This window comes from Giraffa tippelskirchi, chromosome 13 (assembly GCF_054371585.1).
Source record: "Giraffa tippelskirchi isolate mGirTip1 chromosome 13, T2T-mGirTip1v1.2.pri, whole genome shotgun sequence".
Classification (NCBI taxonomy): domain Eukaryota; kingdom Metazoa; phylum Chordata; class Mammalia; order Artiodactyla; family Giraffidae; genus Giraffa; species Giraffa tippelskirchi.
Genome location: NC_137287.1, coordinates 17,057,111 through 17,081,413, shown reverse-complemented (window position 1 = coordinate 17,081,413; position 24,303 = coordinate 17,057,111). Strand labels below are relative to the sequence as shown.

General features: G+C 45.2%; 1 protein-coding gene across 8 annotated transcripts in view; it reads left to right on the top strand.

Moving 5' to 3' along the window:
* The window catches only part of KATNIP (katanin interacting protein), a 231,238-nt gene that overhangs the window by 2,084 nt on the left and 204,851 nt on the right, over positions 1-24,303 (top strand). For 6 of the 8 annotated variants that reach the window (XM_081553378.1, XM_081553377.1, XM_081553381.1 and 3 more), the window contains exon 2: positions 18,196-18,251. In XM_081553378.1, coding sequence (XP_081409504.1) covers positions 18,196-18,251 — 56 coding nt within the window. Of the gene's footprint in view, positions 1-10,279; positions 10,365-18,195; positions 18,252-24,303 lie in introns of all 8 variants that reach the window. The other 2 variants (XM_081553379.1, XM_081553382.1) reach the window with 1 other exon arrangement.

Sequence of the window (24,303 nt, the reverse complement as noted above, 5' to 3'; positions counted from 1 at the left end):
ATTCATCAGCCAAACTGTGGTGTTGTTATTTTGGCTGATGTATTTGAAGAAAATGGGGCCTCACACAGACATATATTTGGAGCAGGGAATATTTTAATTGCCATTTTAGATAACTGTAGACATTCTTCTCAAAGGTTAGCCACAGTGTGGCATCTGAAACCATATCGGTGAACTTTTGTACTCTGTTACATTAAAACCCATTGGTCTATCTTGCCCTTTGATTGCATATTTTACCCATGTATAGTTTCATAATATTAAGCATTGGTCATTTGGAAAATGTTGTTTCACTGATTTATGCAAATCTTCAAATGTTGACATTGGAAATGACATGCCATTTATGTAGTATTAAATGGCATGTCATTATAAAATGTCAAAAAATTACATTCCTTTAATATTCCTATCATTTTTTTTTAAAGAAGCTGAAGTATTGGGAAACTATTAAACTCAAAGTAGAGTAGGCAAGTTTCCTACTTACTTCCACTGGAAAGCTAAGATTGTTCATTGGCAACAAACACCGTCAGGTGTTTCCATAAAGTGACAGGCTTACTTTTTTTGTATTTAAGAAAATGTCTGCCACACACTCATGTCTGAATAACTGTAGTTTGTCTTTTCATTGTTCATTCAAGTAAAGATGACATTTGATGAAATATTTGGCTAGTTTCAGCTGGCAAATTAAATAATCACACAAGTGTTTTCTAGATCAACTGTTGTACTTTGGCTTATAGCAGAAGTGTTTGATGTGTACCTTGCATTTTTTCACACAGAATATTAAAAAGAAAATGTGTTCTCATGGGTTCAGGTTTAACAAAAGTAATTTTTCCTGTTTCATCAGGACCTTCTTAAGTGAAAATGTTTTGTTGTTTGTTTTGTCGTCAGTCACGGCACTAAAGAATATGATGACAACTGGGACAGTATGGTGCCAGTGCCTTGTAGCCACTCAAGCTATAAGCAGTTTTGTTAATACCTACTGTTGTTTTTGCATCATCAGTGCAAATATCGATACAGTAGAAAAAGTCTGAGAATTATGGTAAAGATAATAATTGTTCGTGGGAACCCCTCTTCCTCCCAGGATCTGTGGAACACACTTTGAGAAACGTTGCTGAGGCCCATTGGCAAGCGGTCTGTTCAGTCACTTCTAATTGTCTTCTGAGCACTTGTAGAGCTCTGTTATGGCCCAGCGGGGGAACCTGTCCATTTTTCAGGCTGATTGAAAAGTGAAAGCGAAAGTCTCTCAGTCATGTCTGACTCTTCGCTACCCGCCAGAATACTGGAGTCAGTAGCCGTTCCCTTCTCCAGGGGATCTTCCCAATCCAGGGATCAAACCCAGGTCTCCCGCATTGCAGGTGGATTCTTTACCAGCTCAGCCACCAGGGAAGCCCAAGAATATTCAAGTGGGTAGCCTATCCCTTCTCCAGGGGATCTTCCCCACCCAGGAATCGAACCGAGGTCTCCTGCATTGCAGGCGGATTCTTTACCAGCTGAGCGACCAAGGAATCCCTTTCAGACTGGTTACAAAAAGAAAAAATTTGCTGTCTTTAAGAAAGTATTTGCCCTAAGATTAGATTTAGCATTCAAAGGATCCCTTTTTCCTTTGCAATTTTATAAACTTTGATATCTACACAATTTTCCAGGCACATATCTGTTGGGTAAAGTGAAGCATACCTTGATGAATTATGATTCTAGCCAACTAAATAGATAAGCCAAGCCCAGCCTTGTTAGAAAGATGTTTACTTCCTAATCTCACAGAAGTTTAAATATCTGCTAAGTATCCCCAGACTGGATTGTAGTTCGGTGTATTCCACCTGTGCTAATCACTATAGCTTTTCACAACATTTTTCCCTGGCTCACTGGGTTTTGCTTTCGGCAGATTCTGTCTGGCTCTGCGATGAAGGTATTGTAATGCTCGTAGGTTTTCTGGGCCAAATAACTCTGAACTTGAATCTCAGTGGTATACTCTGACCTCTCTGAGCCTTAGTTTTCCTGTCAATAAAGTGGAGATGATACTGAAGCTTACCTTGTTTTGTGTGCCAATTCGTTGGTGAATCTCTTATTGTGGATTCAAGGAGACTGTGTGCAAACACACTTAATGCCAAGTCTGGTGTATGAAAAGCACTCCTACATGGAGGTTACGCTGTTATTACCTGCCATTGTGCAGATTTCTTCTGTACTGCTGACAGAAGAGGGAGGAGGGAACCTGGCGATGCTCACTAACAAATAATAATCTTAGTAATTAGCTCACTCTTTGTTTAAAAGAAATCTCAATGTTTGACATGGTTTATTTACACAAAAGTAAATTGGCAGTATAGGAGTCTTCTGCCTCTGAAAATGTTCACCTTTATGTCAAAGCTGAATTTCCCCCAGTGCTTTTAAAATATGAGATAGCTGAGAAAAAAAAATTCTCCTCAGTCTTGCAGGAACATGATAATTAGACAAAAGTTCAGCGCATCGAGATAATTAGAAAGGATTTTAAAGCTACGCATTTGCTTTAGTTCCCCCCAGAGCAAATATTCAACATCCCCCCTATTTATACTGTTCATTTGCTTAGCAAACTATCTCCAAGAATTAATAATGCCAACATGAAATTTAGCCTCGCTTGTCTAAATAACCCCAAACTGCAAAACGGGTGACAGTTGACTTAGTATGGTTTTGCCGAAAGTACACTGTCTGTGTGTCTCATCTTTTCTGTCCTTGGGTGGTGTTTACCTGGGCTCCTGGTGATTTGTCTGTTTCTCTTCCTAGGGAAAATCAATCAAGGCAAAATATAATAATAGCAATAAAATAAAACAAAGAAAGCATTCAGCAGGCGAAATAAATGTGTGGTCCATGTAGTCTCTGTGTTGGTTCTGTTTTCCTTCCTCCTTGGCTTCAATCCTTCTCTCTGATTGATGTCTTTTCCCTTGCTGTTCCTCGGCATTCATTCCATCCTGTCGTTTTAGCTCACAGGAACTTGGCACACTCTGTTTTGTTTATTTTTCTTTGGGGCATTCTTTCAGTGACTCCACATTTCAGCGCCTCCTGTGCACTGGGATCCAGAGACATCAAGATTGAATGCAGGTGAAGAGGGGATGGGAGCTCAGTGTAGTCTTCTCCAAGTTCTCTGTAAAGTCGATTTTTAAAGACATGAGTTACAATTTTCTTCTCCTTAAAAAACAGAGACGGAGCAAATTTGAAAATGAAGTCTTTATATCAGAGGTTGCAAACTGAGAGCCTCTGGCTGAGTCAGCCCACGAGCGTATTTATTTGGCCCATGACTTTCTTCTTTTTATTTTTTTGAATTTGTTGTCACCAATGAAAAATGGGAAGATTTCTCATAAATCTCCGATTATGATGTTTTCTTAAAAATACTGGAAAAGTCAATGTATGAATCCCAATAAATACCAATAAAGTTAATATCAAAGTGAATTTCAGCATGGCAAGAGTCCCCTCTGCGGGAGCTATGCGGAGACCACCCCCTTAGAAGAGAAGATCTCTTTCCAATCCATCACAGCCCCCACCTGGCTGGCTTCCCTCATTGCCTCTGATAGCTACCTGGGCCCCTGTAGGCATTTGAAGTTACAATCCTGCTCTAGTATTAACTGGGACCATTTTGAAAATCCCTGTACACTTTGTTGTGTGCCACACTTTGCTTTACTTGTTGTTTTAGCTTTAATCTGGGAGAAAAGAAAGAGGAGGACTTGTATTCTCTTCCCTTAAGAACTTCAGAGTTGGTGAGAAAGCCAGACAGAAACAGATAACTTTAGTCCAACTAGGTGGTCCCCAGAAGATAACATTTGTAAAGGTGTTCCCCACGCCCAAAGCACTCTGGTCCACTGCTGGCTTTTGTAAATAAAGTTTTATTGGAACACAGCCACACCCATTTGTGTACAAATGTACACCCACAGTCTATGGCTGTTTTCATGCTTCAGTGGCAGAGTTGACTCACTGAGACAGCGACCATATGGCCCACAAAGCCAAAAATATTTGCTGTCTGGCCCTTCACAGGAGGAGTTTGCCAACATCAGCCGCAAGAGGACTCAGTTTGGTCCTTCCGATGGTTCAATATGCTGCTGTAATTATGCTCATTTTATACTACACAGCTTGTCGGTGGCAGAACCAGGACTCATTTGAATAAAGTCTGCATTCTAGTGTGTCATCAAAGACCTGTCCCTGCCAGTGCTGACCCGGTTCTCACACCTGGGGAGCAAGTCTGCAAGCGAGTCTTGCCCTAGTACCTTTAACCAGAGAATTTCCCTGGGGAATCTGTTCCCTCCCTTTCCCTATCCCTCAGTTGGCCTGCTGGTGTCCCCTCCCCACCCCCATCATTTTCAGATACTCACCCACCCATTCCCATGCTCAGAGGCTTTATACTGGGCTGAACTGGGTCTGTAGATGTGTTTTCCCACATTTAAAAATAATGTTCTGCTGCTAAGCTGTGTCCGACTCTTTGCAACCCCGTGGGCTGCAGCCCAGCAGGCTTCCCTGTCCATCACTATCTCCTGGAGTTTGCTCAAACTCATGCCCATTGAGTCAGTGATGCCATCCAACCATCTCATCCTCTGTCGCTCCCTTCTCCTCCTGCCTTAAATCTTTCCCAGCGTCAGGGGCTTTTCCAGTGAATCAGTTCTTCGCATCAGATGGCCAAAGTATTGTAGCTTCAGCTTCAGCATCAGTCCTTCCAATGTATATTCAGGGTTAATTTCCCATAAAATCTGGACTTTTAATGTCTTCCAGTAAAAGGGAGCTTTAGCCCCACAGAGCCTGCCTTCCTACACAGCCCCAGTCCTCCAGCACTGAACAGTGGCCACCCTCTTGACCATGGACTTGGAATGACAGTTTGACTCAGTCTTCTGGCTGGTGGTGCCAGTTTACTTCTTGCATTGAGTACACTAGGCTGACCTCCAGGCATCTGTGATTTCCCCTAGCCAAGCCACCTTGGGAAGCTGGCCTCAATCATTCCAGTATCCTTTCCTGCCTCCCTGCCTTGCCTTTTCTCTGCTCCCTGCCAGCCATGCCCTTCTCTCAAGTCACTTCCATGCCATAGATTAACAGTGACTGGTGTCACCTGGGGTATTAGCTCCTCCCATGTGGTTCAGGATCCCATGACCTCCCAGAAGTGGTGCTAGATCACAGGTACTGGGCTCTGTGCCTTTCTCCCTCTCTGTGCATGGAGACCCACTCTTGTTTCTTTGCATGCCCAGCATTTGGCCCAAGGACTGGCACAGGGAGATGCCCATGAGTGTTTGCTGGGTTGACGTTGTAACCAGGAAAGAGATGAACCCATATACTTGATCCTTAGTGAATTTCTGACTGGTCTCCATAAAGCAGAGAAAGAGCCCTTGTAGCCAAGCCTCCAGGCCAAGTTCCAGAGACCTCGGCTGGTTCCTCTTTCTCTAGTGGACAAGGATGGTTCATCTAGACTTTGTCCTTTGCAATCATTCAACCCGTCTTAACAATATATTCTAGCCTAGCTACCTTTACTACACCCCAGAGCCTCTAGTTGTATTCTCTTCTTCCTTTACTTTTCATTTAGTGTTCCTATGCTCCCCCCTTCTCTATCCCACTGAATTCCCTGTCACTACTATCTCCTATCTCATCGTGGAGCCTGATGCTACCTTGACCACCCTGAGCTGATGTATTCTTCAGACACGGCCCCTGACTTACGTCCCTCAGGGATAGTAAAACTACAGGTGAATGCAGCATCACATATGTCTAGTCACCAACCACTGGACCCCTGCAGAGACCATGACACTTTTCTAAACTCTAGTGAACTTGAACTTCATGATAAGTGTGAGTGTGTGTGTGTGTCCTCTCCAAAGAGCCCCAAAGTAATTAGATACATTGTATAAACCCACATAAAATCACAGAAGGTTAGAGCTAGAAAGGACCTGACAGATCTAGTCCAGGATCCCATTTGGGGATGCTGATATGTCTCAGAGCTCTGGAGATCCTGTAGAGATGTCATAAATTTAGAAGCCTGCAGGGACCAGGCAGGTAATATAACGCAGCAGCAGCCAGGGTTTATTTCATTATGCTGCTTTGCGTCAGGTTCTTTCAACACCTGAATATATTTTGCATATCTGGGAATTTCCTAAAGAAATCTGTTGTCTACTAATTTCTTAAAGCTTGTGGCTTCCTCCATCTCGGTCATCTATGTTGTTGCTGTTTAGTTGCTAAGTTGTGTCCAACTCTTTTGTGACCCCGTGGACTGTAGTCCCCCAGGCTCTTCCTCTGTCCATGGGATTTTCCAGGCAAAAATACTAGAAAGTGAAAGTAGCTCAGTCATGTCCGACTCTTTGTGACCCCATGGACTGTAGTCCATGGAATTCTCCAGGCCAGAATACTGGAATGGGTGGCCTTTCTCTTCTTCAGGGGATCTTCCCAACCCAGGGATCAAACCCAGGTCTCCCGCATTGCAGGTGGATTCTTTACCAGCTGAGTCACAAGGGAAGCCCAAGAATACTGGAGTGGATAGCCTATCCCTTCTCCGGGGGATCTTCCTGACCCAGGAATCCAACCGGGGTCTCCTGCACTGCAGGCGGATTCCTTACCAACTGAGCTGTCAGGGAAGCCCCTAGAGTGGGTTGCTCTTCCCTTCTCCAGGGGATCTTCCTGACCCAGGGATTGAACCTGAGTCTCCTGCATTGGCAGGCAGATTCTTTATCATTGAGCCACCAGGGAAGCCCTCTGTCATCTATACAATAGAGATAATAAATGTGTTTACCTCCTAGGGTTGTTGTGAGAATTAAATACATTAATAGCTGCCAAGCCCTTAGATCAAGGGCTAGCACATGAAAAGTACACGTGTAAGTACTTATGATGACAATGATTCATCCTCCCGGAAATGTGAACCCATGAACCTTCACTTGCATCTTTACTGTAGGGAAAAATCTCTGAGACGTGCTGATAAATGGCAACTTGGACTTGACCTCAGTGGCAGAGAGACAACTGGGGGGGTGGGCGGGGGTAAGGAACCAGCGGGTACCGCGCCATCTGGCGGGCCATGCCCTCAGCTCCCAACAACTGTTGCCAGGCAGGAACACAGACCCCATGTCAACGGATTTTTCAGTTTTTTCAAAAGAATCGAGAACTCAGGATTTACGCATGTGAAATCTGCCCAGTTTTAAATGTTAGCTGAAAAAAAAAATTGTTTTTTGGAGACCAGACAAATGTATATGGGCTGGTTTCAGCCGGTAAGTGACTTTGAGTGTAGTCTGATCACTGTCATTTATCAGATGTGGAGGCCATGGCATGGGGGGGTGGGGTGGGGCAGGTGTAGTTAAGAACCCCTGATGGGCAGCCCAGGAGTAGGAGAACAAGGCCCAGATCTCTTTCAGTCCATTGCTTCTACCCCCACGACAAAGCCTTTTTGCCAGTGAGCCTGCACAGTGGGAGTTCTGCCTCCTTCTTCCATTGGGATGGAGATTTCATTTTAACCATGCAGAGGGGAACCGTAAAAACCAGGGCTGAGAATTTGGTAAAAACCAGGGCTGAGAATTTGGACTCTCCTCTCCTTCTCGTCAAGGGTTTCCCTGGTGGCTCAGTGGTAAAGAATCTGCCTACCAGTGCAGGAGACTTGCAGGAGATGTGGGCTCAATCCCTAGGTCAGGAAGGTGCCCTGGAGAAGGAAATGGCCACCCACTCCAGTGTTCTTGACTGGGAAATCCCAAATCCCATAGCGGGCTACAGTCCATGGGGTTGCAAAAGAGTCAGATACAACTTAGTGACAAACAACTGGAGAAGGAAATGGCAACCCACTCCAGTATTCTTGCCTGGAGAATCCCAGGGACAGAGGAGCCTGATGGGCTGCCGTCTGTGGGGTCGCACAGAGTCGGACACAACTGAAGCGACTTAGCAGCAGCAGCAGCAGTGACAAACAACTCCTTCTCTTCTTGTCGATGCTCACTTGTTGTGTCCGACTCTTTGTGATCCCATGGACTGCAGCATGCCAGGCTTCCCTGTCCTTCACTATCTCCCAGAGTTTGCTCAAACTCATCCTGGAGTTGACCTAAAAGGTGTTTGAATTCTGGAACTCCTCTTCCCAGCCATGTGATCTCAGCCAGGGATCGGGGGTAGATAGTGGGGGCTAGTTACTTCATCTCAGTACCTAGGCTCTTAAATTGTAAAATGGAGATTAATAGTAGGATCTTCCCATAGGGCTGCTGCGAGAACCAAGTGAATTCATTTCTAAAGCCCTTAGAATGGTTTCCAGTACTTAATGAGCTCTCAGTAAAATTAGCTGTCAGGGAAAGGATTGCATCTTTTTCCTTAGGAGTTTGGGGATCTTCTGCACAGTCTCATGTCTTCCAAGATACTATTCGTTTGGAGAGAGGGTGAAAATACCCAAAGGACACTTTAATTTGGATGCACACACCCATACATGTATTTTCACAAATGCAGGGGCCTCACTTGTATTCCCTGGGGAACTGGAATGGAAGGAGGGGGCTGGGTGGAGTGTGGTGTGGGAGTGAGTTTGGAAGCTTGTATGATGGATACAGAAGTAGACCAAAGTCCATTTTAGCCTAGGAAACGTGTCTCACAAAGACCACCGATTAGATTACAGATGTGTGGCATTTACTTATCTTCACTATTTCAAATGAAAAAAAAATCAATATTTTTCAATTATCTCCAATGGTGTATTAAACTTACTTTGTCATATTTCATTTCGCCGTCCTGGAAAGAGCAAGGGGAAAGGGTCAAGAAAACACATTGTAAGAGAAGATGAAGTCTTTATAGCAGTTTGTAATCATGCTTCCTGCCTTTCCAGCATTGTCCATTCAGATATTTGGTCATTCACTCATTCATCGATTTCAGAAATGTCTCCCCAAGCCTACTCCATTCTAGGCACTGTTCCAGGTGTGGGTAATACAGTAATTAAAAAAAAAAAAAAGCCAGACAGCAGCCTCTGATCTCACAGAGCTGATATCTAGTAAGGCAGGCAGACCAACCATCAAAAAGGAGATCAGATAAGTGCTATGCAGAAGATTGAAGTCAGGAGAACCGGGCACTAGTCCTCTGAGCAAGGGTGTCCCTTTAGGCTGAGATCTGATTGACAAGAAGACCTAGGGGGTTAGGACAAAGGCCCCGAGGCAGGAAGGGATCCTGAATCCAGGGAGGAGAAGGCTGGGGGCTGCAGAGGTGTGAACATAAGGGAGAGAAGAGGGAAATGTACAAAGTGAAACACACCAGAGGATGGTCAAGCGCCTGCTTGCTGCTACTGCTGCTGCTAAGTCACGTCAGTCGTGTCCGACTCTGTGCGACCCCATAGACGGCAGCCCACCATCCCTGGGATTCTCCAGGCAAGAATACTGGAGTGGGTTGCCATTTCCTCCTCCAGGGCATGAAAGTGAAAAGTGAAAGTGAAGTCGCTCAGTCGTGTCCAACTCTTCTCAACCCCATGGGCTGCAGCCTACCAGGCTCCTCTGTCCATGGGGTTTCCCAGGCAAGAGTGCTGGAGTGGGGTGCCCTTGCCTTCTCCCAAGCGCCTGCTTGATGAGGTCTTATTTTTAGATGGCTGTCAGGGGCAGGGTGGGGGGGAAGCCAGGAATAGCAGAGACTGGAGATCTACCAGGTGGCTATTGATGAGATAATGGAGCTCACAAAGGGATGATGGAGAGGAAGGGGCAAATTGAGACTATGTTTGGGTACCAGAGATCACCAGAACTCCCTGAGACCCACAAATGGCTGTTTCTGGGAGAGGAAACTGCTAAGTACCTACCATGTGCAGGACACTTCTTTTCTGTGTTTATTTATTTATTTTTTATTTGGCTGCCTCGGGTCCCAGTTGTGGCACATGGGCTAAGTTGCGGCTCTTGGGTTAGTTACTCTGCAGCACATGGGATCCTTAGCTCCCCAACCAGGGATCAAACCTGAGCCCCTGCATTGCAAGGCGGACGCTTAGCCACTGGAGCCTCGGGGAAGTCCCTCACATGTACTACCTTAACCTTAAAATGGATGGAAATGGAGTCGGAATTAGGACTCCCAAACAGGTAATAAGTGGCTGACCCAGAGCCCAGCCTCTTAGCCACTGCACAGCATCCTCCCCAGGCTCTCATCTGATTACGAAGCCCAGCCGAAGAATACACGGCTAAGCATTTCTAAACCAAGCAAATGAGTGGAACGGTGTGCAGGTTATAAATAACCATTTCTAGCTGCCAGCTGCTGTTTAGGTTTGGAAAGGAAAAGAGGATCTTAGCATGACTTGTTTATCTCAGGTAATTTGGCAGTAAACTGGGCCCTGGGAATTTCAGTTCTACAGAAAATGCAAAGGAAGAGTGACAGGGATATTGTTTTGGGTTTTCAGAAAACAGGATGGAACTCAAAGGACCAGAACCAGCCTGGAGGCGCACAAGGAGAATTTGAAGAGGAACGTGTGTCTCGGAGCCAATGTTTGTTTCCTTAGCTCCCAAACAGTCATGCTCTTTGTCTAATAGATTTTAGTTATTATGATGAGATTTCCTTAAAGAGGTCTCTCCCCACCCACATGCACAAGAAAGGGTCCATGACACAGAGATGAGGAAATAATGGGAGGAGTGATTTTCCCATCTTCTGGCCTAGCTGTCTATTAAGTTGGAAACTAGAGGCTTCTTCTTTTTTTTTTTTTTTAAGTCTTTATTGAATTTGTTACAATATTGTTTCTTTATTAGGTTTTGTGTTCTTTGGCCATGAGACATGTGGGATCTTAGTTCCCCAACCAACAGGGATCAAACCCACACCCCTTGCACTGGCAGGCGAAGTTTTAACCACTGGACCACCCGGGAAGTCCCAAGAGGCCTCTTTTGCTGGGCCTGTCGAAAGCACTGACATTTTTTTAATTGCTTGTCAACATTTAAAAATTAGAAGCTTTCTCACAAAACTGTGCTCCTCTGGAAGAATCGCACCTGACAAAACTGAGCCCACATTCCTGCCTGAAACCAGCAGCTGGAGACAAATCGTGATTCCTCATTAGGCTGGGCAGAGGCTCAGCCCTGTCCCCACCCTGCCATTTTCCTCTGTCACACGTGTCTCTGCAGAGGCTGTAGGTAGAAGCCAGGATCAAGGTTCAGGAAGCTGGGATGGGGCTGAAGGCCAGTGGGGCTGGGGCACTCCCATTCCTGGAGTTGAAGAAGGACAAGCAGGCAGACTGCCAGGTGTAGTGAGCACTGGATTAGCAGCTAGGCTGACGAGTTGCTAACTGAAGTTCCTTCTCTTTGTTGCTCTGTGACCTTGGGCAAGTTACCTTGCTTCTCTGAGCTTCGTGGCTTTGCTGTTGCATATGACAGTGATGGTGGATTAGTTGCTAAAGTCACATTTGATTCTTTGGCAACCCCATGGACTGTAGCCCACCAGGCTCCTCTGTCCGTGGGATTTCCCAGGCAAGAATCCTGGAGGGGGTTGCCATTCCCTTCTCCAGGGGATCTTCTTGACCCAGGGGTCAAACCCAGGCCTTCTGCATTGCAGGCGAATTCTTACCAGATTGAGCCACCAGGGAAGCCTGTTGTAGATGATAGGGAATTCCAAGAACTGTCACCTGGGGAGGAACCCGGCAGTGGCAGGTACCCAGTAAATACATGGAAATCATGAGTCCCAGACAACCCACCTGGACAGGTTGTAATCTTCCTTTCCTTTTTTCTTTTTCCTTTCTCACCTTGTCTAGCCATTTTATTTAAAACAACAACAACAACAAAACTTTATCCTCAAATAAACAAGCAGATCACCACCAGCCTACTGGCTTAGTTTAGAAATTGTTTCAATGTCCAGAAACCGTGTTTCGTCCTTATTTTATTCTTATCTCTTACACATTACAGACTGATGTCTTGAAAGAGGCAGTTTAGTGACTTCCCTGGTCCAGTGGTTTAAGACTTTGAGCTTCCACTGCAGAGGGGAGTAGAAGGTGGGGGCGGGCTTGATCTCTGGTTGGGGAACTAAGATCCCATGGTGCAGCCAAAAAAAAGAGCAGTTTGTCCTCCGATTCTGTTTTCTTTCAAGCAAGTTACAGGATCTCAAGGTCCATGGAGGCTTTTTTTCCCTCCCTTGCACCTTGGATGGGTGCAACAGCACTTTTCACTATATTTTTTAAAAATCTGAACCAGACCTTTTGGACATTTAATATTTTACGTCTATTTTAGTTTCTTTTTTTTTTTAGAGTCCAAAATACATTTTTTGTTGTTGCATTCCATGTATCATATTTTCTGGGCTTCCCTGGTGGTTCAGATGGTAAAGAATACACCTGTAATGAGGGAGACCTGGGTTCGATCCCTGGGTTGGGAATATCCCCTGAAGAAGGGAATTGCTACCCACTGCAGTATTCCGGCCGGGAGAATTCCACAGTCAGAGGAGCCTGGCAGGCTATAGTCCATGGGGTCACAGAGTCGAACACAACTGAGTGACTTTCACATATATTATGTTTTCTGACATACTTGTTAAATTACTTATGCCAATTCCAATCATAGTATGGTTTCCTTTGTTTCTTGCTTTTTAATTTTTTTTTTTTTTTGGAGTTTAGTTGCTTTACATGGTTGTGTTAGTTTCTGCTGTACAGCAAAGTATTTTAGTTTCCTGAATAGGAAATATATCCATCTAAATCCTTCAAAAATAAAAACAATATAAAAAGTTTACATCGAGCAGTCGCTCTCGTGCATATGCTTTCCAGGTGGTTCTTGGTATAAATAGAACCAGTACAGTCTTATTTTCCCTCTTTCACAGAGAAAAGAATCGTATAATGTCAAGTTTCTGCCCCTTGAGTTTTTCACTAAACATATGGCCATCTTATCCGCTTGCCATTCTCTCACCCAGTATTCCATTCCCTTTTGTGGATCCACGGTATTTATTCAGCCAGTCCCTCGCTGTGATAGACTTATAGGTCACTTCTCATATTTTCCATTGCAAATTACGATGCAGTGAATACCTTGTGCATGCATTTGTTTCCTGTTTGTGGAGGTAATTCTTCCCAGTTGATTCCTAGAAATGATATTGCTAGCTTAAAGGGATACTGCCAAAAGCCTTTCTGAAGATGTTGCCAAAATCCCCGCCACAGAGCCTATATCATTTTATACTTCTCCCAACAGTACTCTAAAAGGCCTACTTCCCAGCTCTTGTCAGCAGTGTATTGTCACATCTCGGGATTTTTGCCAGCCCAATGATTGAGATGAAGTGGCATCTCAGTGGGATATTTGCCATTTAAATGAAATGACATAGATACATAAAATGAGAACAGGATGAGCCCTCATATTTGGACAGCAGAAGAAATAAACTTTTTCAGGGATTGAACCCAGGTCTCCTGCTTGGCAGGCAGATGTTTTACCACTGAGCTACCTGGAGAGCCTTCCTATGCTGGTTTGTTTCCATATCATCAATGGCTATTTTCACCCTCCAGTGGCAGACTTGAGTAGTTGCACCAGAGACCTTAAAACTGCATGACTTTATGACCTATAAAATTTTTTTAAAAATTTATTCTCTGGCCCTTTATAGAGAAAGTCTATTGACTCCTGACCTGGAGGAGTGGATGGGAGAATACAGGAGATGAAGCTGGTGCATAGAACCTGGCCCTTAGTAGGTGTCCTGTCCAGAACATTTAACCTTCATCATATTGGTGCCCGGTTTGTGCCCCGACCTCTGACAAACCTTAGGGTTTGTTCCTCCTACCCTAAGACAAAAAATAGAGGGAAATAATTACAATAGTTATAACTTATGGACTTCCCTGTTGGTCCAGTGGCTAAGACTCCACACCTCCCAAAGCAGGGGGAGCTGCATTCCATCCCTGGTTGGGGAAATAGATTCTGCCTGCTGCAACTAGAGATCCCACGTGCCATAACTTAAGATCAGAAATCCCACGTGTCACAACTAAGATGTGCCACAGCCAAATAAATAAATAAAAATGAATAGGTAAAAAAAAAAAAAGCATAGATCATAAAAAATTAAAAATAGTTTAATTAGAAATATCATAAAGTTATATTTTGCATATGTCTTTTATCACATACCATGCATTTCCAAATGCACCAAATATTACACATGTGCATAGGTCTACATCAGTGGGTATAAAATCTTGTGTCCTGGAGACTGTTCTTTACGAGACATTTAAGGCTCTTTTTCAAGGGAAATTTTGACACTGATTTTCCCATGCCTGCCGACTTCAGAATCTAACATCCAAGGAAAATGCGACTTCCCTCTAAATGGCAGCGATAAATATTATTATCTGCATCTAGAGCAAAGTAAAACTGAAGTGTCAGAATCTTCCAACCATTGAAAATTAATCCTAAGTGCAGATACAATCTCTCTGAAACTGTACATGGGAGAATGGTGTAATATTTACAACAATTCAATCCAGTCATTTTTTTTTTCTTTTCCCCAGGCCCACATCTGTTTTCTAAAGTGAGGTGCACATTTAGTATTTACATTTGGCCTTATTTATTGTTTTCTGGCTGCAGCTGGCAGATCACCTTGCAAAATGCAGAGGAACAGCCCCTTCATTTCGCAAGCAGCATATATTGATGTTAATGTCACCTTCTTCCCCCCTCCCTGAGTCGTCATGAGGATAAAATGAGATCTTGGTAGGAAGCTACTCAGAGAAGCTAAGTGCAGTAGACAGGCGCCATATAATCTGGTTCCTTCTGTCCATGGGGAGAAGGAGCCGTCTCCACACTGAGCTACCTGGAGAGGAGAGGGGCTCAGTGATGTGAGGACAGAGGCATTTGATAACAAACGTGCATAATTAGAGTGAATTATATTCACTGGAAAATAAGCAAATTATTTTCCAATTTAATGAATAAAGAAGCTTCTAATTAACTCCAATAGAGAAATTCGCTTGCAAATTTCAGTGGTTAAGCTCTCTGTTCTTTGCATTAATATTTTCTTTTTATGGCCCACCCTAATTTTCTTTATTGTTCTTTATTGGTATCACAGAATTTTAGAGGTGGAAAGCAAACTCATTAGGTGATTCAGCCTACTTCTCATTTTAAAAAAAAAAAAAAATTGAAAGAAAATATGGCCCAGAGAGAACCTGTTGGATCCTGTGAGTTATCTAAGATCTCATAACATGTCAGCAATCCACTGGACTGGATCCTCATGCATGTGTGTGACCAGCACGTCAAGGGCCTCCGCCAGACTCTGGGGTCTGCTGTGTTCACCTGAACCAGCTTTGTTTCCCTCCTGCTCCCTGCCCTTGCCCTAGGCTTTGCTTGGCTCTGCAGGCATCTTACCAACTGCTAGAACTCTCTGATCTGTCAGCCCAGCAGCCCCAGTCTCCAGTCTGCTCTGTCCCCTTCCAGCTCCCGGCTCCTCATTGCATGGCCTACTACCTGGTATGTCCTCCTCTCTGGTCCACTTTAGGGCTGACCCAGAGGCCCTTAACCAACAGCCAGAGCAGGTGTGCACAAGGGTCTAGGGGAGCTGTCCACCCTAGCTCCTGCCCCAGAGCATTAGGGATCAGAAGTCAGGTTAAAATCGACATGACAACCTGGATCACCTGATCCCTAGATCCCGGGCTATTTTTTTTAAATCAATAAACTTTATTTTATGGAGCAGATTTAGGTTCATAGGGAAATTGAGTGCAAAGTACACAGTGTTTTCGTCTACCCCCTGTCCACACATGTAAAACCTCCCCCGCTATGGGCATCCTGCATCACAGTGGTATCTTTTTCTGGGCTTTTTTAAAAAAAAGTAATTAACTTTATTTTTGGCTGGGCTGGGCTTTCTTTAGTTGCAGTGCATGGGTTTCTCCTTGCAGTGGCTTCTTTTGTTGCGGAACATGGGCTCTAGAGCTCGCAGGCTTCAGAGTTTTGGCTCAAGGGCTTAGTTGCCCCAAGGCATGTAAATTTTACCAGACTGGGGATCGAACCCATGTCCCCTGCATTAGCAGTTGGATTCTCAATCACTGGACCACCAGGGAAGTCCTTTTCTGGGCTCTTTTTCATCTTTAAAACCCTAGGTTCTTTGTCTTAAGGCCAAAAAAAAAGCAAACACACACATGAAGAACCTAATCAAAGTAGGTATCTGTGAAACACAAAGGCATGCATGCTGTTGGTTTCAGATCCATTCACTCTGTCTTGTCATTCTCTGTTAATCTGTCCCTAAAGCCAGTGGCTGGTGGCTATTCACACGTGGAGGTAGCCTTGCTCCGGCCCTCTCTTCCTCTGTCTCAGAATCAATTTCAAATGTTAGGGGCTGGGATTCTCATCGGCTGTGATTGTGTCAAGGGCCCATACCCAGTTCAGTTCAGTTCAGTTCAGTTGCTCAGTCGTGTCCAACTCTTTGAGACCCCATGAATCGCAGCACGCCAGGCCTCCCTGTCCATCACCAACTCCCGGAGTCTATCCAAACCCATGTCCATCGAGTCAGTGATGCCATCCAACCATCTCATCCTCTGTCGTCCCCTTCTCCTCTTGCCCCCAATCCTACCCAGCATTAGGGTCTTTTCCAATGAGTCAACTCTTCGCATGAGGTGGCCAAAATATTGAAGTTTCAGCTTCAACATCAGTCCTTCCAATGAACACCCAGGACTGATCTCCTTTAGGATGGACTGGTTGAATCTCCTTGCTGTCCAAGGGACCCTCAAGAGTCTTCTCCAACACCACAGTTCAAAAGCATCAATTCTTCAGTGCTCAGCTTTCTTCACTGTCCAACTCTCACATCCATACATGACCACTGGAAAAACCATAGCCTTGACTAGACAGACTTTTGTTGGCAAAGTAATGTCTCTGCTTTTAAATATGCTATCTAGGTTGGCCATAACCCTCCTTCCAAGGAGTAAGTGTCTTTTAATTTCATGGCTGCAGTCACCATCAGCAGTGATTTTGGAGCCCCCCAAAATCAAGTCTGACACTGTTTCCACTGTTTCCCCATCTATTTCCCAGGGGAGCATACCAAATTCAGGGTATGGGGTCATATGCAATCATCGTTGCCACAGGACCACCCTGGGGGTAGAGAGGAAGAAAAGAGAGAAGGGAGCAATCTAGGGTGTCATCATGAGCTGAGCAGATACCTCCAAAGGTGTCTGCTATACCATGATACTGTATTACCCAGGGTCTCCTACAAATAGCTGCCTCTTTTCTACATCCTCTTATATATTGGCCCCAAAGTTTGGCCAGTGCCAGAGGTGCATCTTTGCACCGTTGCTTTTTCCCTTATCCTTTTTTGGGAAGAGCCTCCTCCCTTGACCTGAACTTTTTTACCAGCTATGAGTGGCTCTCTGCGTCTTTCTCACATGTGGACCCATCGGAAGTGACCACATGCAAAGACAAACATCTGGGACTTACCTGGCAGTCCGTGGCTAAGACTTCGTCCTTCCAATTCAAGGAGCCCGGGTTCAATCCCCTGCCAGGGAACGAGATCCCATGTGCCACAACTGAGACCCGGTGCAGCCAAATTAATTAAAAAAAGAAAGTCTTTCCTCCCTGACTCTGTCCACATCTCTTGCCTCTCAATAAGTCATCACTCGGCCTTTTTGTTCCCACCTTCAGAGTGCTCCATGTTAATGGAACTTGTGGTTGTGACGTTCTCACAGATAGCCACCCAAGAGTGAAGCTGGACAATTTGCAAGACACACTGACAACGTGCAGTGAGACTCCCATCTTATGTTCTAAAACCAAAGCGATTCATTAATTTTCCATCAGGGACTCCTTTCGTAGTGGCCACTTCCATCAGAGTTGTAAAAACTGCATTTGGAGTAGCATATTTAAACATCCTGATGTTGATCTGTGAAATGTATGCATACCTTCAATGTTAGTCTTCTAGTTTTCTGGGAAAAGCAACAATTCTCTCTGAAATTGCCCCATTATGTGAAATGGGGGTGATTACTGCTAATTCACATTTGCACCAGCACCTATGTGGCGAGATCAGAGGTTTGGCGCTGCTTATTGGCACACACTCATCAAAGGTTATGTGTATGCGCACTGTGGAAGGCATTTTATATAATTCCAAACAATTTAATAAAAATGTAATTCGACTGGGAAAAACTACAGTCTGTCGGCCCTTGCAAAGTGCAGATAATGTTCTAGATTAAAGAGCGGAGGCTTTGTTCATTATAGTCAAATAATGTGAGTGTGTGAATTACCATTTCATTGCCGTTGGTCTATTTCAAGAGTATGCCATTTTCCCATTATCATAATAGGCTACATTTTCTTAAAATCATTTGATTATGATTGGTCCCGTCTATTCAGTTTTGCAAATAAAAAGCTTTTTTGGTGATAAACTAGCTGTTTTAAAACAGCCTCAATCTCTTGTTCTGCTTTTGAACTGCTACAGGTCAGACTCTGCGGAAGGCTGAGAGAAGCCGGTCCTGCTCTCGGGAGAAAAAGGAGGTAAATGAGCCACTGATGAGGGCTGGTGGGAGGCAACTGAATTTAAAAGGATCTGAGGGAATAGGCTGGTGATTTAAGGATCCCTGGATCTCCTTTTCTGAATCTCGAGCTTGAGTCCCTGACCCAATGATAGTTGGCAACTGGAGTTATCAATCCAGTGTCACTAATAATAATCTCTTACTGAATGTATCAGTCAGTTATGGCTGTGTAACAAGTCACCCAGATTTTAGTGACTTGAAACAACTATGGATTTAGTTCACCATTCTGAGGGTCAGCCATTTGGGCTCAGCTTCCCCTGAAGGTTCTGCTGATGGGCCAGGCCTTGGTGACCACAGCTGGGCTTTGTTTATGCATTGGCCATTAACAGCTGTGTCACCCTGGGGCTGCCTGAGCATCAGCTATGGTATTTTAATTCTCCTCCAATGTCTTCCCCTCCTCCAGCAAACTAGACAGGTTTGTTCACATAGGGGTTCAGAGGTTCAAGAGTATCAGAGTGGAAGACTCAGAAACTCCTGAGCCCTAGGCTCAGCACTTGAACGGTATCACTTCTGCTACTTTCTGTTCTTTAAAGCAGATCACAAGGTCAACACAGATTCAAGGGGGATGGGGAAATAGGCCCCAGTTCTTCATGGGAAGAGCTACAAAATATTGAAATATACCACATACTTGAAACTAACCATTCTTGAAATTTTTGAAATTCACTACGCCAAGCCCACTGGCACTGTGCTAGGCACCAGGGGTAAGACTAAGGGAAGGATGAAAGACAGTCCTTGATTTAGGGTGCTCACAGCACCGTTGGAAGGGATGTGCCATGAGATCATCACTGTACAGTGTGAAAGTACCTGTCCCGGGAGAGAAGGGCAAAGGGTGGCATTTCAATACAGAAAAGGGATCACCTACCTCTGCCAGTGGTAGCAAGAAAGGTTTGGCAGAAAAGCTGATGTAAAGGTTAACTCTTGAGAGTGAGTAGTTTTCCAGGCCAGATAAACAGCATGGTCAAAGGCAGAAAGATACGAATAAGGAAAGTTGCAAGGTCATTGAGCCTGAGGGGGGAAGTGGCAGGTAGGACCCATGAATGACTGAAGGGCCCTTCGATCAAGTCCCAAGCCTGTGGGAGTTTACATTTGAGTCTTATTTAGTGGCTGATGGGAGCTGGGGTCTGAAGTCTTGGGTGCTCGTCACCTATATCGACCAATCCTGAAATTCATCAACACTTCAGTACTCACCCTCTTGACTGATGATTGTGAGTCAGACCTGATTCCAAAGACAGAAGGAAACTTCTCAGGCTCAGATGCATCCAAGGGCTTAAACGGCCACAGGACCTGATTCTTCTCTCTGTATCTAGTGGTGCTGCTGTTTCTGTGATGGCTTCACCCCAGCCAGCTCTGAGGAGGCCGGTTGGGATGGCCCTGCACAGGGCCCTGTGTTCGTGACTATGACTCTCATCCTCCCTCCTATCACCTCCTCTCTCAGCTGTAGTCAGAACAGCCAGCCTGGCTTTCCTTCCTATATAATTGACCTGCCTGGGATGAGGGCTGGGAGATAACTGAGGAACTTGGATGCTAAGAAGACTGCCATGTGAGCCCCCAGTGGGCACCCCAGCAGCCGCACGAGGGTGGGTCTTCCCACTCCTTTCTGGTGGGGGCATTTTTCTGAAGACGTATCAAATGTGAGAGTCCTTTTGAATATACAGAGTAGAAGTACTTTAGGTCAGGGGTCTCCAACCCCCAGGCCATAGACTAGTACCAGTCCGTGGCCCGTTAGGAACCAGGCTGCACAGCAAGAGGGCAGCAGGGAAACAAGTGAAGCTTCGTCTTTATTTACAGCTGCTCCCCATCACTCTCATTACCACCTGAGCTCCACCCGCTGTCAATCAGCAGCGGCATTAGATTCTCATGGGAGTTTGAACCCTACTGTGAAATACCCAAGCGAGGGATCTAGGGACCTTGTGAAAATCATCCCGAAGCCATCCCTCCCCCCATCCCCGCTCCCCCATGCAACCCTGATCTGCGGAAAAATTGAAAGCAAAAGTGTTAATCCCTCTGTCATGTCTGACTCTTTGCAACCCTATGGACATTAGCCCGTCTGGCTCCTCTATCCATGGGATTTCCCAGGCAGTGGGTTGCCGTTTCCTCCACCAGGGGATCTTCCCAACCCAGGGTTCCAACCCGGAGTCTCCTGTATTGCAGGCAGATTCTTTACAGTCCACAAAATCAGCCCCTGGTGCCAAAAGGGTTGGGGACGACTGCTGCTTTAGGTGGTTTTTTTCGTGCTGCTCTTAAAATTCATGATTGATTCATTGAAAGAAAATATTTGCAGTTGTTTCATCTGGGCAATAAGATTATGGAAGTGGTTTTTGTTTGTTTTTTTTCCCCTTGTGTTTTATGTACTGATTTTTATCATGAGGAATAAAGCAAAACCTAAAAATCAAAAAAGAAAAAAGCAGATGTGCCTGTCTCCATGAAGATCCTTCCAGAAACCTCAAGGTGGAGAAGCCAGAATGGGGCTGAGCACTGGCCTACAGGCAGCTGGTCTCCTCTGATTAAATGACCAAGAGCAAGTACCAGTTCTCTAAGGCCAGGAATGAATTGTTTAAACCTGAGGCCTTTGGTTGCATAATGACAGCATCTTATTTATCCGCATTACAAAATTCACTGGAAAATGATGGAGCAAGGCAGCCGGTAACTAGCAGAGACACTTTCCCCCTCCCCTCCTCTCTCTCCTTGGCAACAGGACTCCCCTAATTGCCGCTTTCCTGGCTACTCCCATCATGCCAGCCGCGGAGAGCGTTTCACATCGCTCCTCTGAAAAATGCTTGAAGTGAGGGAAAACAGAGAACAGGGTTGTTTATCACAACATCCAAGTTCAATCCTGAAAGATGTTTAAAACGGTTTCCGGCCCTCTGAAAAAGAGAGCGCTGACTTTCTTAACACGACTTTTGTTTGGTTAGAAAAACAAGAGAAAGAAACTAATAGCAAGCTGCCAGGACGCTCATCCTGTACATTATAACATGCCTTTCCACCCACCTCCTCTTTCCGCATTCCTGCCCACGTTGTCTGTGAAGTCCACACTTCCTGACTCTCTGTGCCTCACACAGGATGCCAGGTATAGAGGAAGCTTCGTCCCCATGAAAGGCAAGGGAAAGACAAGCTGGTGAGAACAAGCAGACAGGGTCCTGTGTCATGTTCCTTCGGGGGTAGGGTATACAGGACAGCATCCACCTTGGCAGGTGGGTGGGCAGTTTGTATCCTGAGTGGGGATTGGTTACCATCCTGCACGGTGGTGGGCCAGCACCGCAAAGGGAGGACGGGAAGCTGTTCTCAGTGAGCTTGCCAGGCCACTTTCAGCTCCAAAGTTGTGTTTTATTTGGCCCATGCTCCTGCTGCTAAGTCGCTTCAGTCGTGTCCGACTCTGTGCGACCCCATGGACGGCAGCCCACCGGGCTCCTCCGTCCCTGGGATTCTCCAGGCAAGAACACTGGAGTGGGTTGCCATTTCCTTCTCTGATGCAGGAAAGTGAAAAGTTATTTGGCCCATACCCTATGACAATCTTTTAAAATTAAGCGTTGTTGTTCTTTAGTCTCTAAGTCATGTCTGACTCTTTTGCAGCCCTATGGACTGTAGCCTGCCAGGCTCCTCTGTCCGTGGGATTTCCCAGACCAGAATACTAGAGTGGTTAGCCATGTCCTTCTCCAAGGGATTTTCCCAATCCAGTGATCGAACCTGTGTCTCCTGCTTTGGCAGGCAGATGCCACCTGGGAAGCCCAAAATCAGGTGATTACATAAAAAAATTGAGAGATTTCACAAAAAAAATGCAGACTTCTGGCTTCTCTGCAAAATGGAGAGTGGCAACATTGAGTTCTTCCTTATTCCTATAAAGCAACAATGGGCATTTAAAAAAAAAAATTTAGGGCTTTCCTGGTGGCTTGGTGGTAAATAATTTGCCTGCCAGTGCAGGAGATATGGGTTCAATTTCCAATCCAGGAAGATCCCACATACCCTGAAACAACTAAGCTCATGTACTATAACTATTGCGACTGTGCTCTAGTGCCTAGGAACTGCAACTACTGAAGTCCTTGTGGCCTAGAGACTGTGCTTTGCAACAATAGAAGCCACTGCAATGAGAAGCCCTCAAACCGCATCTACAGAGAAGCCCTTGCTCGCTGCAACAAGAGAAAAGCCTGCACAGCAAGGAAGACCCAGCACAGCCAAAAAATAAAAATAAATAAAATTTAAATGTATATGAATGTGTGTGTATGTATATATATATATATATACATACACACACATATATATATATATTTGGTATGCCTGGTCTTAGTTACAGCATGTGGGTTCTAGTTCCCTAACCAGGGATCAAACCCAGACCTCCTGCGTTGGGAACTTGGAGTCTTAGCCACTGGACCACCAGGGAAGTCCCTGGGTAATGGCTTTTGATGAAGATGTGTCCTTTTTTAATGGGACCCTCCCTGCCGCCCCCCCCCCCCTGCATGACTGCAAGCAGGTATCAGAACCTGAGTGATGCCAGGCCTTGGGCTGGATGCTTGATGTCAGTGGTTCACAAATGTCACAGCATGTTTGTATCACTTGGGAGCTTTTAAATAACCTGATGCTGGGAAGGATTGAAGGCAGAAGGAGAAGAGGGAAGCAGAGGATGAGACGGTTAGATAACATCACCAACTCAGTGAACATGAATTTGGGTAAACTCCAGGAGACAGTGAAGGACAGGGAAGCCTGATGTGCTACAGTCCATGGGGATGCAAAGAGTCGGACATGACTTAGCAACTGAACAACAATAACAACTGTCCAGGTCTCTTTCCAGATCAGTTAAATCAGAATCTCTGGGGGTGTGAATGAGCCATCAGAATTTTGTAATTCCCACCAAGTGATTCTGACATGCAGCCATGGGTGAGAACCAGCATTTTGTGTGTGTGTGTGTGTGTGTGTGTATGTGTGTGTGTGCGTTATTATTTATTTTTAATTGGAGAATAATTGCTTTACAATGTTGTGTTGGTTTTTGCCATAAAACAACATGAATCAGCCATAAGTATACTTATGTCCCTTCCCTCTTGAGCCTCTCCCCCACCTTGCCCAACCCCAGCCCTCTAGGTTGTTACAGAGTGCCAGGCTGAGCTCCCTGTCTTATTCAGCAGCTTCCCTCTAGGGATCTATTTTACACACGATACTGTATATATGGGGGCTTCCCCAGTGGTTCAGCAGTAAAGAATCCACCTTCGATGCAGGAGACATGTGTTTGATCCCTGGGTCGGGAAGATCCCTTGGAAGAGGGCATGGCAACCCACTCCGGTATTCTTGCCTGGAGAATCCCATGGACAGAGGAGCCTGGTGGGCTACAGTCCAATGGGTTGCCAAGCGTTGGACATGAGTGAAGCGGCTGAGCACACATGCAGTGTGTATATGTCAATCCTAATCTCCCAATTCACCCCACCCTCCCCTTTCCCACTGTGTCCACAGATATTGAGAACCAGCGTTTCATATGTATTGAGTTCTCAGCCTGGGTGCTTCCCCATGCGCTGCATGCCTGTGCTACCCCACCAGACAGACAAGCACACATCATAGCAGAAAATGACAGCTAGCATAGAGGAGATCCAGATCAAAGCCCCAGCGGGTGTTGGAGGAGAGAGGGCAGACTTCCTGGAAGAGGCGGCTTTAACAGAGGCTTAGGAAGAGTGACAGTCATTTCTGAAAGAATATAGCTTGGATGGCTGGCCTGAAGTCAGTAGCTACTTTTGAAGTAGCTGGTAAAAATATCCTCCACCTCTTCTCTAGCAAGGATTCACGGCTCCTGCCTGTGGAGTTTATGTAGTGTTTCTGGCCTTTGGTCATGAATTGTTAATGATTTCTGAAATCGTGGCCATTGTGGTTTACTGAAAAATCATTAGAAAGTAAATTTTTCATACAGTGTTAAAAATTAAAAAACAAACAAACAGGAAAGAATAGAGGAGGAAGGAATATTTATTCATAAACCCCCTGCTGACCAGGGCCCACACTAATGGCTACAAAAACACCGTGGGGCTCGTGAGCATGGTGTT